The sequence below is a fragment of the Eumetopias jubatus genome, unplaced genomic scaffold (assembly GCF_037043125.1).
Source record: "Eumetopias jubatus isolate StellerSeaLion01/CBP00866 unplaced genomic scaffold, mEumJub1_p1.0 scaffold_5, whole genome shotgun sequence".
In the NCBI taxonomy this organism is placed as follows: Eukaryota; Metazoa; Chordata; class Mammalia; order Carnivora; family Otariidae; genus Eumetopias; species Eumetopias jubatus.
The window spans coordinates 119830451-119846892 of NW_028274811.1; the positions used below are offsets into that span (position 1 = coordinate 119830451).

Below are 16442 nucleotides of genomic sequence, written 5' to 3' on the forward strand. Positions count from 1 at the left end.
ACCTGAAACTAGTGTAACACTGTATGTTAACTGGAATTAAAATAAAAGCCTAAAAAATAAAAAATAAATAAATAAATAAAAGTTAAAATAGACCTTAAAGATTCTCCAATCAACTACTTCCTAAGGCAGGACTCCTTTATTTAGAATTACACCAAATATGTGTGCACTGTATTCTGTCACAAAACAGGTTGGGAGCTCCACTGCAGATGCAATGAAGAGTCCCTGGTCTGGGCTACGTACACCTTAAGGACTCTTGTATCCTATGTTTGCACATGGCAATGCTCTGTTCTGAGGAGGGCCTGTGAAGGTAATAAAAAGATCTTGGCACCTGGGTGGCTCAGTCAGTTAAGCGTCTGCCTTCAGCTCAGGTCATGATCCCAGGGTCCTGGGATCGGGTCCCACATCAGACTCCTTGCCCAATGGGGAGCCTGCTTCTCCCTCTCCCTCTGCTGCTCCGCCCTGCTTATACTCTCTCTCTGATAAATAAATAAATAAAACCTTTTTTAAAAAAAGGTCTGTTACTATATTCAATTATTTTTGTAATCTAATTGTGCATTTCACCTGTGAAAAATATGGTGGGACCTGAAAAAGGCAGGTTTCTTTGGTCTATCACATTCTGATCAGAACTTCTGATTGACAGCTACACATCACTGATTAAAAATATAGGAAGTTTTTTTAAAAATAAATAACTGTAGTAAATGCAGTTTAGAATAAAAACTTATAAAACATGAAGCAGGGCAAATGTTACACAAATCATCCTTACTGCTGGAAAGGCTGGGACCAGCTGGGTAGGGTCAGCTTATCCACCTGAAGAGAAACATGGTAATGAAGTAGGGAAAACCACCCTGACAAGGCTACTGCTGTCCACAAAAGCTGACTAACGAGAAAGGCTGTGGAATCAACCTTCTGGCGAGGCTTCTTAGGTAAAAGGACAGACACCCACCTCTCTAAAATTGTGAAAGTCCTTAGAAGCAGTGGTTCAGACAAACTCACAGATTCTCAGTGGGAAAAAAAAAGTTCATTTAATTTTCTAGAACATTCCAATAGCCAGAATTACAGAGCATTATGTACCTTTCATTCTTCTTTTTGAGAGCAAATCAGGGCTGACCTGCTACTCTGATCTGAAATCTGATGTTTATCTATGGTCTCCCCTTCTTCAGGAAAAAAAAAATATGAATGCTAAAGAGCTCTAAAAATGTCTCAGGGGCACAGTTTTTCTAATACAGAATAATAGAACCTGTTCTATGACTGTGAATGAGAAAATGTTTAACAAAAGGCTACAGTCCCATTTTCCATTTGTGCATGTGGCCTGTGACACTGAGGTCACCAGGAGAGTGAGAAATCATCTAAAGAGGATCCGGCCAGATGATAGTGCAAACATCAACGGAGCCCTCTGCAGAACCACATCACAACACCGCCCGTTCCCCTCCGGGGATGTTTTTATAGATTGTGCCCAAATCTGGCTTTTCCATCACTGAGCCAAATCCAGCAACCAAGCCCAGAATAGAAACTGTATGATGACTGACACACTTTTTATTTCCAAAATAACCAACAAGACTATGAAGAATGATATCACAGAAAAAACTGAAATTCTATTGGCCACTCATGTTCTAAAATATTATATTCTGGCATATTGCAGAGACTTGGTTAAAAAAATGCATAATTTCTTCTTGTCTGAATAACTTTCATGATGCTGTTGGAAAGTAATGGCTACTGAAGCACCATAAGATGGAAACTGTAAGCAAAATATTGAAGAATTGGAACATAAAATGAGAAACGGGCTTTTATTTATTTATACTCCACCATGTTTACGTGACCCTCACTGAAGAACCTCAGCTCAGAGTTTATTATGACTAATACTAGAACAAGAAGCCGAAAAACATCCTGATGGTCAGAGGCCATCATCAGTAGTGAGAGCTTCTCCCTCAGACCACCAGAACTCCTGTGACAAGACAGACCGAGCAATGAGTCCTAGAATGAATGGTAAGGCAGAGGCTGTACAAAGCATCTAAATCACAGGCCTTCTTTCCACCACACCAATATGCTATGAACAGTACAAAGAGAAAGCCAAAGCCAAATTCTGGCCAACAGTCAGGATCTGGGAGGAACAGCGTTGCTTTCTAAAAGCACGAGAGACACCTCTGAGCTGAGAAATTACTGGCAATTCTGTACAATAGGCGGAACACAGATGTGAGTGAATGTACATACTTTCTTTGGCTTTCCTCTCTTCCACCGAAAGTTTCACCCATATGACTAATTACACAAATAACTCCCACCACACCCACCTTCCTACCACTATGTTGTTCAAATAGGCAGGCTCAGAGCAAAATGCAAAGAAACACACCATATTCTTTCAGAGAACCTGAAGCACTGGCTAACTCATTACCTAACAGTACTGGTCATAGCTCTGAAACTCTGGTCTATGCTACAGCTATGTGTCATCCTTTGCACCAGCATCTGAGCTGGAGACACAATGGGGTGTAAGTATCTCCAAGCCAGAATATCTTCAAGCCTATTAAATCACCTCCCAGCGAATGTACACTTCACAGGCTCAGGAATTTTCATCTGTGTATTCACGGATGTATTCTCAGGACCTAGAAGTGCCTGGCACAAAACACTATGTAATCAGTTGTTCAGTGAATGGTCATTAACCTGAATAGTTACATCTAAAAAGAACGTATTGCAAAGCTGTCATAAAAATGCTAAGGGCGCCTGGGTGGCTCAGTTGGTTGGGTGTCTGCCTTCAGCTCGGGTCATGATTCCAGGGTCCTGGGATCGAGCCCCGCATCAGGCTCCCTGCTCAGTGGGGAGCCTGCTTCTCCCTCTCCCACTCCCCCTGCTTGTGTTCCTGCTCTCGCAGTCTCTCTCTCTGTCAAATAAATAAAATCTTAAAAAAAAGAAACAAATCTGAGAAGGCTGAGCTCTATTTACTTGAATTACACGTAACCCACAAAAAAAAGAAAATACAGTTAGATTGACAAAATATCTCATCCTGAAATATCTTCAAAGAGTGGATTCCTAAGCAAAACTAACATATATTTAAACTTATAGCCATGCCACACGAGACTGTAAAACACTATTAAACCATAAATACCACTGGCGGCTAGATGTGTTTAGACAGAAAATGAAAAAAAGATTAAATGTTTTTAAAAACCTGCGCCTGGGTGGCTCAGTCGGTTGAGCTTCTGCCTTCGGCTCAGGTCATGATCCCAGGGTCCTGGGATCGAGCCCCACATCGGGCTCCCTGCTCCGTGGGAAGCCTGCTTCTCCCTCTCCCACTCCCCCTAGCTTGTGTTCCCTCTCTTGCTGTCTCTCTCTCTCGTCAGATAAATAAATAAAATCTTTAAAAAATAAAAAATAAAATAAAATAAAATAAAACTTCTAAAAAAATAAAAATAAAAATAAAAATAAAAGCCTGCAAAGAAACTCATGTTACAAGTAGCATAAAAGGTTTAAAATGTCCCCTGGACAAATAACTACTCTTGTTTGCATTCCGACCCTCCTTCTACTCGATTTCTCCGAGCACACTGTCACATTAAATGGACTTCATTCACTGATTCATTTGTTTATAGGTTTGTTTTCTTCATAACTATACACTTTTGGGAGTGGCAACTTTTATCTCAATACCTGATAAAAATAAATTTCTATCAACAAATTATTAATAGAAAGATATAGTTGAACATTAACAAGAAAGCAATGTATAACATCAGTTAACCAATCAAATTGAAAGGTGGTTTCATAAATTCAAAAGACTTCCGTGATAATCCAAGCAATAATGCTTTCTGAAAAGAAAATCGAACTGTAATTAACTGCAAAAAGAAAAAAACTACACCTCTTTCTCAGAATTACTCAGTGGGAACACTATTTCTGCTTTATAATGAAAAGCCCACTGTATGGATCCAAAGATTGGGAAATAAAGAGAAAAAAATGTCTGCATTCTCATAGTGTAAGATTTTTATAATAAAATGCTTTTAGAGATCAGCCATAAGTTAGGTAAGTTGCAGAGGTGTTCTGGGCAACTGGGAAGCAACAATATACTGGCCACTAAAGAAAGTCTAGGTCAATGAACACTCATGAGCTCTTGTCATGAAATGTCATGTGCTTCATTATGTAATCTCAGCTCCCGGTCAGCACGTTATGACTATAGCCAAAGTAAAGGAAAACAGGAGTGTCTCTAAATCAATCATGAGCCATGAAGCCAGACAGACTGTATGACAGATGCAATTTTTCTTGGCACCACTTGGGCATAACTAATTGATGACAATCGTATGTCCACACTGGCACATTTCCACGGGGGATGTGTGTGAATATGTCACAACATCTGGATGCTAGGCATGCTGGGTCCTGAGGCACAAAGATCTACTAAAATGAGAGGCCCAGCAGCTGTGCTCAATGAACACCGTGGGAGCTCCACTGGGTGATGAAAGGACTAAATTACTGCAAACTGTAAATACAGATTTATTTCATTAAAATGCGAGGTAACGCTGCAGCCATCTCTTGTGCAAACAGACATTTGTCTCCTTAAAAAAAAAAAAAAAAAAAAGGTAGCATCTATGGATACACGTATTCCTAACTCCGTCAAGAAAATCCACATTTCTCTGAGGAAAAGATGACGATGCACATGAGACAAAATCAACAGTTTCTATGACTCCCTTTAAATAAAAAAATCCCTATTCAATAACTAGCAAGGAAAAATAGGATAATCTACTGTCACTGTGTTAGCAATAGTTCTAGACTCCTCCATGTAATTCAAACATGAAATCTGCATAACTTGTTACAAAGCCATGTTGAAAATTCAACAGATCACAGTAACAAACTGATATATTAATATATAATTTCATCTTAATGTGAAATTGATCAATATAAGTGGTTAATGTTTCCTAACTCACAAATAGAGAAATTAGACTGAACAATTTTACTCTGATCCTACATAATAAATTATTAATAAGTTTATTATTAAAAAATTATTTGAACTATGACAATTATGTGCAATGACAAAATGCTCTCTCACATCAAGTGTGACATCCTGTTCACAAAATTACTTCAATAAAGCACAAATTATAACTGAGATACTATTTATATATGCTTAATTAAATATCTCCCATAAATCTTAAGTAATTATTTTTCCCCTGCAGGGTGACAGAAATCATCCTAAAACAGCAATTTATCTTATGTCCTCATGGATCAAAATCAAATTTTAATCAGGTCAGAAACTGAGATTTCATCTGTCTCATCCCTTTTCTTTCCAGATTTTTCCATCCCTCTTATTCTTTTCCCCTCATATCCTGCTTCCATCAAGCTACCCTACAGTCATGATGCTCCCCAACTTTGCATCCACCTCACTCTGCACTGATTTTCCAAGATGTCTGGTCAACATAGGCTGGTCAATGCGTATTAGAGAGAGATGTCAGACTAATCACTCCCTTCCCAAAAGATAACTAAGACAGGAAAGCCATCTTTCTCTACTTCATTAAGATTGCCACTCATATCCTAAACATTTGTGGTGATAGAAGGCATTACTAATACATTAGACTTCTTACATGTGGACTGAATAAAGAAAAACAACTTCTTTTTAGGAAAATCATAAAAGATTCTTTAACACATCCTTTCCTTATATAGGTCTGCAAATGCTTTAAGTGGCAAGCATCTGATTAAAAGGGCAGCCCTGAACAATACCGGATAAGAAAACGGGCAATGGTGACCAAAATGAGACTTCATACGGGAAAGTCAAAAAACAAAGTCAGGGCGGCACCTGGGTGGCTGTTGGTTAAGCATCTGCCTTCAGCTCAGGTCATGATCTCAGGGTCCTGGGATTGAGCCCCATACCCAGCTCCCTGCTCAGTGGGGAGACTGCTTCTCCCTCTCCCCCGCCCCCTGCTCGTGCGCCCTCTCTCTCTCTCTCTCATGCACTTGCTCTCTCTTAAATAAGTAAATAAAATCTTTTTTAAAAAGTCAGTGATTTTTCTCATCTTCTAGCTTCAATTTTCTAAGACTATACTAAACACGGAAACATCTACATCACAGAAAAGCTGGTCCTACCACAAAATAGTATTTTGACTCTCTGTATATGAAAAACACTAACTATGGATCACAAGAAGGCAGAGTGGGTAAGGAGTGAGAGAGGGGAGGAAAGAAGAGAGAAAATGCAGCTGATATTAAAATGTTAGATCCACTTGGGGCACCTGGGTAGTGCAGTCAGTTAAGCGCCAGACTCTTGGTTTTGGCTCAGGTCGCGATCTCAGGGCCCTGATCTCAGGGTCGTGAGATAGAGCCCCGTGTCAGGCTTTGCACTCAGCAGGGAGTCTGCTTGAGATTCTCTCTCCCTCTCCCTCTGCCCCTCCCACTCGTACGCTCTCTCTCTCTCTCTCAAATAAATAAGTAAATCTTTAAAATAAAAAAATAAAATGTCAGATCCACTTATTTCATCATGTAAGTCTCTTCACCCCTGTTAATAGCTGGGACATTCAGGATTCTGCACCCCATCTTGCATAGACACTATGACTAGTTCTGGGCAAATGGTTGAGCTTATTATCTTATCATTTGTCCCAGAAAAAGTGTATGTAAGATAGACATCTAAAAGGAATTTTCATTAATAGACATTAACAGTTTTTTCAACACACATTAACATTCTGGTGAACAAATGAATTTTATTTACTAATAGAGTTAGCTTGTCTCTCTGACTTATGGTACCATGTCAAAGAAACTGCGAGAGAACCAGCTTCTCTAGCAAAGAGGCAGCAGGTATCTACTCCCAGGGACAACTCCAGACAGTCCCTTCATGGACGCCAGGACAGGGATCCAAAGGTGCACAGACCAATGCAAAGTACTGCAAAGGTCTGTTACCCACTGACCCCATCTTTACGTCCCTCAAACCCTTTATCCAAGGTCATGGGGAATAATCTGGAAATGCAGAGTTCTCAAATTCTCCACTGTGCTCAAGATCCTCCAAGAGCAATCTAGTGCCCAAATGCCAAGTGGCAGGCACAGCTACTGCCCTGATTCTTATTTCAAAAAGTGTATGGTGTTAGGAAAAGAACATTTGCACCAGTCTTTTCCATGGGAGAATATGAGAGCGAACCCAGTCGGGCATTAAGCAGCCCACAGGATCACCACCGAGTCTCACTCAGTCTTCAAAGACCTCTCATTTGAGATACTGTTCTTCAGTCAGTGTGAACACCAAAAACCAAAAAGGGAAAACTCAATGTGGTTCTAATGATTTATTTGACCTCCTTCCCCAAATCCAACCAGAAACAGAACTTCTGTTTTTCCCCATTAATAAAAATCCTGGAATTCAGTATAATAGTTTCCCTTTCTAAAATGAGCCTGTATTTAGGTTCTGTGGTACTAGAGACAGCAAAATGAGGTAGCCAGAATAAGGCCAGAATAGGGTTTTTACAACTCAGTTTCTTTACCTGTGATTACATATGTAAACTCCACTCTAAGTAAGAAAATCATCCAGATGTAAGTCATCACTTTTCCTTTTCTCTCTCTCTCTCTCTCTCACACACACACACGCACACCCCACAAGACTCGTGCTACACGCACTGACCTCACTTTCTTGCCCTGTTCCGAGAGCATCTTCACCAAGTCAGCGATGGGGTACTGCGCTTTGGCTGCACAGAGACCATAGCCTGCAAAGAACATGAAGCACACAGAAGAGGGTGATTTTTATTTGGAAATCTTATGAATAATAATTTCTTCCTTGATCAAGACATATTTTTAAGCCAAGGAAGGCAATCCGCTAACAGGATGAGACATGAAAGCAAACTTTTGGCCTTTTTAAAGTATTAGCCTAAATCTCAAATTCAAAATCTAATGGTCCCTCCTCAATCTTCTGCCTTGTCTGATACTGCTGGGCACTCCCTCCCCACACACCACACCGCACACACCCTTGTGTATGCACACACTTTGTGTGTGGGTGCACCTGTGGCTCACGTAAATGGTTTCCAACTGTCTTCATACTTGGTTTTGAGAAGACTGCAGCTCCCTGGTTCCCCTCCTCACTTTACTATTCTTCCTTGATATCCTTGAATAGATCTCCTTCTGTTTCCCTTAAACAATGAAACTCCCCAGGGCCTTGGCTTTGCCCCTCACACTCTCCTTGGAAAGTCTCGGCCTGTCCCATGGCTTCAAGAACCATCTGATGACTCCGATTTGTGTCCAGCCTCAGCCTATCCTTTAGCTCCAGGATGGCATGTTCATTGTCCTATCTCCATCTCAAACTTAATGTCTCCTACAAAGAACTTAAAAATTTCCCCCTCTGCCAAAAAAACCCCAAAGTGCTCCCTACTTCCGATGTAATTACAGGTGTGACCACAAACTGCAGGCCTCTTCCTTCTTCTTTAACCTCTACATTCTGTCCGCTCCCCCTGTACAGTCAGTCTCACCTGTCCCCACTTTTCTACCCTCAGTTTTCCCAATACCAGTGTCTGCTCAGGCTGTTCCCTCTGCCTTCCCCACCCCCAACACCATCTATCCTTAAGGCCCAAAACAAACCCTCACATCCTAACAATGCTTCTTAGGTTCCTCATGATTAAAAAGAAAGTGTGTCTACCCAGTCTAATCTAGCCCTTATCATAACCCACCGTGCACTATTTATTGATCTGACTTCTTCCCTGGATGGAAAAATGTCTAAAAGAAAGAGTGTGTCCTTTATGTCTTTCCACCTCTACATTCCAGTTGTGTTTCTCACCAGGCAACAATTACACCACTTTGGCTGGGATCATTCATGATGCAGGAATGTCCCAGGTAATACAACATATTTAGTGTGTCTGCTCTCACACACTAGTGGACAGTAGCAGCCCCAGCTGTGAGGCAAAAACCCAAATCCACAAGTTTCAAATGCTTCTAGAAAGTGATACTGCCCCAATTGAGAACACTTGCACCTGAACATTCAATTCTCCTAGTGTTTGGTATTTACATCTTAGCATATAACCAACCAGCAAACCACCCACATGTCAAATCAACAGATTTCCTTTATAGAAAACTCTTATAATACCGTAATAGACTTAAAATCTTAATCTGAACCCAAAGTATTACCTGTAATACCACAGCATTCTGTGGTACGATTAAAGAAAAATGGAGCTAACCCTCAAAAAATTAGGGAATTGAGGCTGGGAGATTAAATGATGTGGTCAATGTCAGGTCAATTGTTAGAGGCAAAACTAAGAACAAAAGTGAAGTGTTGGGGCGCCTGGGTGGCTCAGTCGTTAAGTGTCTGCCTTCAGCTCAGGTCATGATCCCAGGGTCCTGGGATCAAGCCCCACATGGGGCTCCCTGCTCAGCAGGAGGCCTGCTTCTCCCTCTCCCACTCCCCCTGCTTGTGTTCTCTCTCTGTCACTGTGTCTCTCTGTCAAATAAATAAAATCTTAAAAAAAAAAAAAAGTGAAGTGTTATCACTCCCAGACCAAGTTCTTTCTATTAGGCCATGCTACCTCATCTTATTGGAAACCACATGATTATCAATGATTTTTTAAATATTTACTTTTGAAAAGAAAGAGATTAACATTTACTAGCATTCACTGATTTAATATTTAATTTTGACAATAATTCCAAAAACTATCAATGAGGAACAAATAACCAAAACTCAAAGATGACTAAAACGTTGTGTACAGAATCACAGAAAGACATGGATAGAACCTACCACATCGATCTGTAAAATCTCTATGTGATTCCCCGAAATATTAACCCTAAGCTGAGGATTCTCAACATTTTTTAGTTGGTAATCATAGGGTTGCTTCAATGTTTCCATTACATTTTCAAAAATGGATAAGTTCCAATTCAATTTTTTTCCTATTATAAGAAACTGTATTAACATAATCAATTCCAATAGCGATTATAGGTTGGTTTTTTTTTTTGTTTGTTTGTTTGTTTTTACCTGGAGTGATAATAATGCTATTAGCTTCTCGAATCAAGTCAATTGCATTGTCAAGGTTGATTTCTGTATGTGTGCCAGAAATTTCCATGGGTTTTCCACCAGCTGTTGAAGTAGTACCATAGCCTCCGAGAATCACATTAGCCAGGGAGCGATTCATTGCCTGGAGAGCAAAATTATTAGCTGTGAGAGTTTAATCCACATAACTTTTTGAAAGTGGTATGAATCCTGTGTATATGATATTCATAATCATTTTAAGAGGTTTATTTGATCATCTAAAAAAATCACATAGATCACATCTATAAAGTCAACTGTACACAGATATATTTTCAGTAAAAGTTAATTTTAAAAAAGAATTTAATAGAAAATTACCAATAATATTAAGAAATTAATGAAAAATTCAGATCCAGTTATTACTGTCCGTGTACTGATCAAGCAACTTCTACGTCCATATTCACATGTATTTCACCAGAGTAAGAGAATGATATCTATGAGAAATTTTCCAAGGTGACTACAGATGTCTCAGGCGAATCCTGCTACCAGCTGCAAGCTGTCAAGAGGCTAAAAGAAGGAAAGGAAAGCGATCCACGGCATTTAGAAGTCTGCTGCCCTCTGTCGTCAAGAAAAAAAGAAAAGTGGGAGTTGATAAGGTCTTATTTTCCAAATCAACTACATACAGCTCCAGGAAGCTGTGACAGAAGTGACTGGATTCATTAGGCTCCTAAAATATTTACTTCCAAAAAGGCAGATGAGTAAGTTCATACACTGTTTCATTAAAACTTACATCTGCCCTTTTAACTGGAAAAATAATCTCGTAAAAGAAATCAGAGGAAGGCATGCTCATTTACAATCATCCAACAAAGTGCCACACAAATGCGACAACTGAAACATGACAATGGCAGGTGTGGTTTCTAAAACAGTTCATCTGTAGACCTCGGGAACTGGGGTGGTAAAAGCAAGAAGCTAGATGGTTTGGGTAACCAAATGCCTTTTAAGAATTCAAATCACTGTACGTGAAGAAAGCAGTCATTTTACATGATCATAACTGGATTTCTCACTTCAGAAAAAAATCCAAAAAATTATTAAACCTTATTTTAAGGGCTATAATAAACATATCATTGATCCATTATTTATTCCTATAAAAGCTATATAAGTGTTAATCTATCACTTTTTTTAAAAAAAGACAATACTTTATTATTAAAGAACAAAAAGCACCTGAAGATTTTCAGTGATAAGTAACACACTGGGAGAAAAAAAAAAAAAATCATGACCATCCATCCAAAGACAGCCCAGCCTGCTACCATCTTAGTGGAGACATGTACACACACTGCTCAAGTGGGACAGAGGTAGAGGCAGGGAGGAAAAAGCAGCAGAGAAGATAAACAAAAAGCCATTAAAGGCAGCATATCAATAACATAAACATGATGAATCAAAATGTTGTCAGAATTTTTTAAGTTGCCCTTTTGACCGAAGCTCATTTCTCAGACACAGCATTCACATTTTACAGAGCCCACACCCCAGGAAACTAGTCTAAGATTATTACATACAAAATAAATACCCTCAGAATACCTTTACATATTTATGAAGAGATAAGAGGGTCAGAAAAATCAATAATGCTTTTAATTAGGGTGTATAGTCCCAATCTGACACGAGGATTTATATTCTTAACCCAACCTCCTATACTTAAATCCAAGTTCTACTGAAAATCCAAACAGCCATACCTGAGACTTCCAAACATTCAATATTTGTGGATTTTGACAAATCCTTTCTAGTTCTGAATTAGAAGATTCTGAAATTAAATTACCAGAAATATATTCTATCAAATGTTTGCCTTAAAAACTGGCTCAAAGGACTATTTCAGACATTGACATATTTCTGTCATAGATAACTTCTTTTAAAAAAGTCAAACCCACAAAGCGGCTCCATCACCTGCATCACACAGTCCTGCAGAGGGACAGATGACAGAGGGACATGATATAGAGGGACAGATATACAAAAATATGACCACTTTATTCTAACTTGGCTTAAAAGGAACCATTCTATACAAAAAATACAGATTCGAAGGGACACATACCACCTCCGGTGTCTATAGCAACAATGTCCACAATAGCCAAACTATGGAGAGAGCTCAAATGTCCATCGACTGATGAATGGATAAAGAAGATGTGGTATGTGTATACAATGGAATATTACTCAGCCATCAAAAAGAATGAAATCTTGCTGTTTGCAACAACATGCCATCTAGAGGGCATAATGCTAAGTAAAATAAATCAGAGAAAGACAAATACCATATGATTTCACTCATATGTGGAATTTAACAAACAGATGAACATAGAAGGAGGAGGAAAAGAAAAAAAGGAGAGAGGGAAACAAGCCATAAAAGACTCTTAAAAACAGAGACAAATTGAGGGTTGATGGAGGGAGGTGGGCAGGGGATGGGCTAGGTGGGTGATGGGTATTAAAGAGGGCACTTGTGATGAGCACTGGGTGTTATATTTAAGTGATGACTCACTGAATTCTACTCCTGAAACCAATATTGCACTGTATGTTAACTAGGATTTAAGTAAAAGCTTTTAAATAAATAAATAAATAAGGAACCGTTCTCTCCCTATAAAACTGAATGGAGGAGAAGAAAAGAATTTCTGAGGACATTTAATTAATGTTTACCCACTATTCTAATGGCATCTTCAGGAGGAAAAAAGGGAACCACACAGTAGTTTAACAATCAAAGTCAACTTGTTGAACACATAGCCACAATTATATCACCATTAAGCTGATTCCATGTGGTCTCTTAAAAACTAAATTATTTTTCATCTCTGAATTTACCATTGCAACATCATATTTTCAACAAATGTTTAGGGTTTAGGACTTTGTTCTGTTCCTTTTTTTTTTTTTTTTGCTTGTTTAAGTGATTAATGAGACTATCCTGTGACCACTGATCCACAGATTGAGGAGTTCCCAGCTTCCAAGACAAAGTATTCGCAACACTGTCCAAGACTGTTCCTTTTAAGTTATTAAGCCCTATAATGAAAATTGCATGCTACATTAAAGGGACCCTTAATTCACATAATTCCAAGCAAACTCTAAGAAAAAAATCTGAAAACAAAGGAAAGGCCATAAAATAGACAAAACCAAAGCAATAATAACATATACTCCATTTACTATCATCTCTCATTTCGATGCTTTGTGGGTGCTGAGTAACTGACTGCAAAGCAAAAAAAAAAAAAAAATTATTTTTGGTTTGGCTTTGATCCACTTCATTCTGTTCTATTTTCATTTGGAAACAAGTAACGAAGTGCAAAAATCAGAAAATTCAGTTTGAAAATGCTGTCCCATTTTTGCAAGCCCTCTATTTCCCAGGCAATTTGGACACTATCTCAAGTAAATGGACTATAAAATCATGAAGAGGTTAATGTCTATATGACACCTGACATAAAGCAAATTATTCATTTGAGAGGGCTGTCTGGACACTATCGACATTTTTCAGTTTAATATTGGATACTGTATAACCACAGCATGCAGCTCAGAAGACACCCAAAAGAATTCTTTGTCAGAACAAAAGTGCAATTTTAGGGATTATTGATTAGCCACTCGGGGAGCATTCCATTCCCTCTCACATAATAAAACCACTCTGTTCCGGTTTGGACTTGAAATGTTTCTTCAATAAATAATAAAATATTGAAGCTAAACATACTAGTATTATTAACAGATACTGATATATGGCAGTACATCTGTTACCATAACCTATCCAGAGAAGATTCCAAAATATGAAATGAGCAAATATTCATTTAATGTTCATTTAATAATTATTATACTCATATGAGTGTGCCAGGTGCTCGGTTAGCCTCCATAAACACAAAGGCAAATAACCAATGGCGTCTTCAAATACCTTCCTTGTAAAATATTTCCTACCTCCAGAATTAGCATGGAGATTAAATGAGCTAATATTTGTAAAGCACCCAGTGTTAATGCCTACAGTATGTTAATGCCTACTACTACGCCCAATTACACGCGGCTATTTCATTTTTATTATTAACATGAACCACTCTGAGCTGCTAAAACACCAGCCATGAAGAAACAATTTCTTATAATAAAGAAGCACAAGCCAAGAATCAGTGAAGATTAATGGGAAAAGTCAAAATCAGGGCAATTTAGAAGGAAAGAAAATTTCTATCTTCAAAATTGAAAAATACAGCAGGCTGGTTTTTGCTGTTGCCTTGTTTGTTTTGTAATAAGATGAAGGGAGGGAGAGCGTGCAGGAAAACAAGTGCCCCACACATCGCTGGTGAGAGCTCAGCCTGGAGAGTCCTTTGTGGAAATCAATTCATCGATATCGACAGCCAACACAAAGCCCTTACTCCATTCCCAAGGAAATAATCAAAATGCGCAAGGAGGTACACTGAAGGAAAAAAAAACTATTAGTGAGATAATTAAACAATTCAGAATATATTCGAACATATGCTTATGAAAAAAGACTGGAATTAGAATATTAAATTTTAAGAGTTAAGTGGTATTGGCATTATAAATGATATATCTTCTACTTTCTTCCAAATTTCCCACATTAAACATCTTTTATTTTTGTAATTGCATAGTATTTTTTTAAAAATTAAAGCTTCAACTGTGTTTGAATCCAAATTACTACAAGTTGCTATTTTAAACAGAGCATCCATCTGATCCAGTGTGACACGTATGGTCATGGACAGCTACAAGAACACGTTATTATAGAGCGCAGGAATAAAAAATAGCTATGCTATGTTGCCAATAAATGACATGCCTGAGGCGGTGGAAATAGAAGAAAAAAAAAAAGAAATATAGAAAGCAGATCACAAAATATGAAAGGAAAGAATAAGAGAAAGATGATATAGGTACAGAAGTACACACAGAAAAAAGTATTTTCAACAAGTGCCTCTTACTACCTTATTCTAGTTAGTGTCATAGAACTGCTACTGTAAGTGTCTGTAGTTACTAGAACCAATAATAATAAAAGAAACTAGATGAAGAGGAAGGGGGAGGAAATAAAAAAGACACAGACAAATTTGGGATATACTACTGATACATTTAAGAACCTAAGTAAAACCATTTAAGAAAAAAAACAGTAAAGGCAAAAAGGCACCTGTAATGACACTCCAAGAACTAGACACAGGTCCACACCTCTCCCCATATCAATAGGCCACTGGCTTTGTGAAAATTCAAATCCTCCCATTTAATTTTAAAATCAGAATTTTGACCAACCACAAGTTTAAATAATAATGAAAATCTGCTGCCCCCTGCTGATCATTCAAATTCACCAAATGAAGCAAAGTCAAACTAAGAGTTAAAAGTTCATTTTTAGACACTAAGTGAAATAAGTCAGTCAGAAAAAAGACAAATACCATACAATTCCATTCATATGTGGAATTTAAGTAACAAAACAAATGAACAGAGGAAAAAAGAGACACAAACCAAGAAACAGACTATAGAGAACAAACTGATGGTTACCAGAGGGGAGGCGGGTGGGGGATGGGTGAAATAGGTGAGGGGGATTAAGAGTGCACTTATCATGACTTACCATGATGAGCACTGAGTAATGTATAGAATCGTTGGATCGCTATATTATACACCCAAATCTAATATAACACTATATGTTAACTACACTGGAATTAAAACAAAAAACTTTTTTTAAAAGTTCATTTTTAGAGAAAACTATTTCTAATACAACTGAATAAATTTTTCCTTCTTTATAAACATTTGTTTTTTAGAACCCCACAGCCTGAAACTTTTCAAATAGGAGACCCAAACCACCTCCTTTCCAAATTCCCTGAACGACTTGGGAGATTTAATTTTAAAACCTCTTCCTCAGGGCCAAAGAAAACTGATTTCTTATTATAAAAAGATAACTTCAGCACTCAATTTACAAAGAGATTTTCAATTAAAACATGAGGAATTCTGAGTTATAAAATAAGGGGCTTTTTAAATACTGTAATAAAAGAACGGAGGTGGCAGAAGTACCCTTTCTCTGCCTGAAGGATTAATCACCGTAGAGTCATGTTCTGAGGTCACTCCACTGCACACTCGCCCTTCCACAGCCATTCAGAACTACCACTGAGAAAACAGTATCTATCATTTGGAAAAGTTTCCTAGTCAAACCTTTAATTATTTGCAGTATACCTTCTTGCCTTCTTGTAGAAACAAAAAGGAAGCTAGGAAGTATTTGTTTTCTTGATTTTTTTCTTTTCTTTTTTATTTTTTTAAAAGATTTTATTTATTTATTTGACAGAGGGAGACACAGCGAGAGAGAGGGAACACAAGCAGGGGGAGTGGGAGAGGGAGAAGCAGGCTTCCTGCTGAGCAGGGAGCCTGATGTGGGGCTCGATCCCAGGACCCTGAGATCATGACCTGAGCCGAAGGCAGACGCTTAACAACTGAGCCACCCAGGTGCCCCTAAAAAGCAGCTTAAACAAGAAAATTACTTAGAATATAGTAAGAATATAGTAAGATGAAAAGAATAAAATGGAAGGGCGGTGGGTGGGGGGATGGGGTAACCAGGTGATGGGCATTAAGGAGGGCAGGTGTTGTGATGAGCTCTGGG

At 38.4% G+C, this 16442-nt stretch overlaps 1 protein-coding gene across 5 annotated transcripts in view; it reads right to left on the minus strand.

Annotated features, from left to right (window-relative positions):
* Window positions 1-16442, minus strand: part of NNT (nicotinamide nucleotide transhydrogenase) — a 91205-nt gene that overhangs the window by 14416 nt on the left and 60347 nt on the right. For all 5 annotated transcript variants that reach the window (XR_003608237.2, XR_003608238.2, XM_028097952.2 and 2 more), the window contains exons 18-19: window positions 9878-10037; window positions 7550-7631 (exon numbers count right to left, since the gene is read on the minus strand). Coding sequence is in view for 3 of the 5 variants with exons in the window: in XM_028097952.2 (XP_027953753.1) it covers window positions 7550-7631; window positions 9878-10037 (242 nt within the window). In the remaining 2 variants the exon portion in view is untranslated. The remainder of the gene's footprint in view (window positions 1-7549; window positions 7632-9877; window positions 10038-16442) is intronic.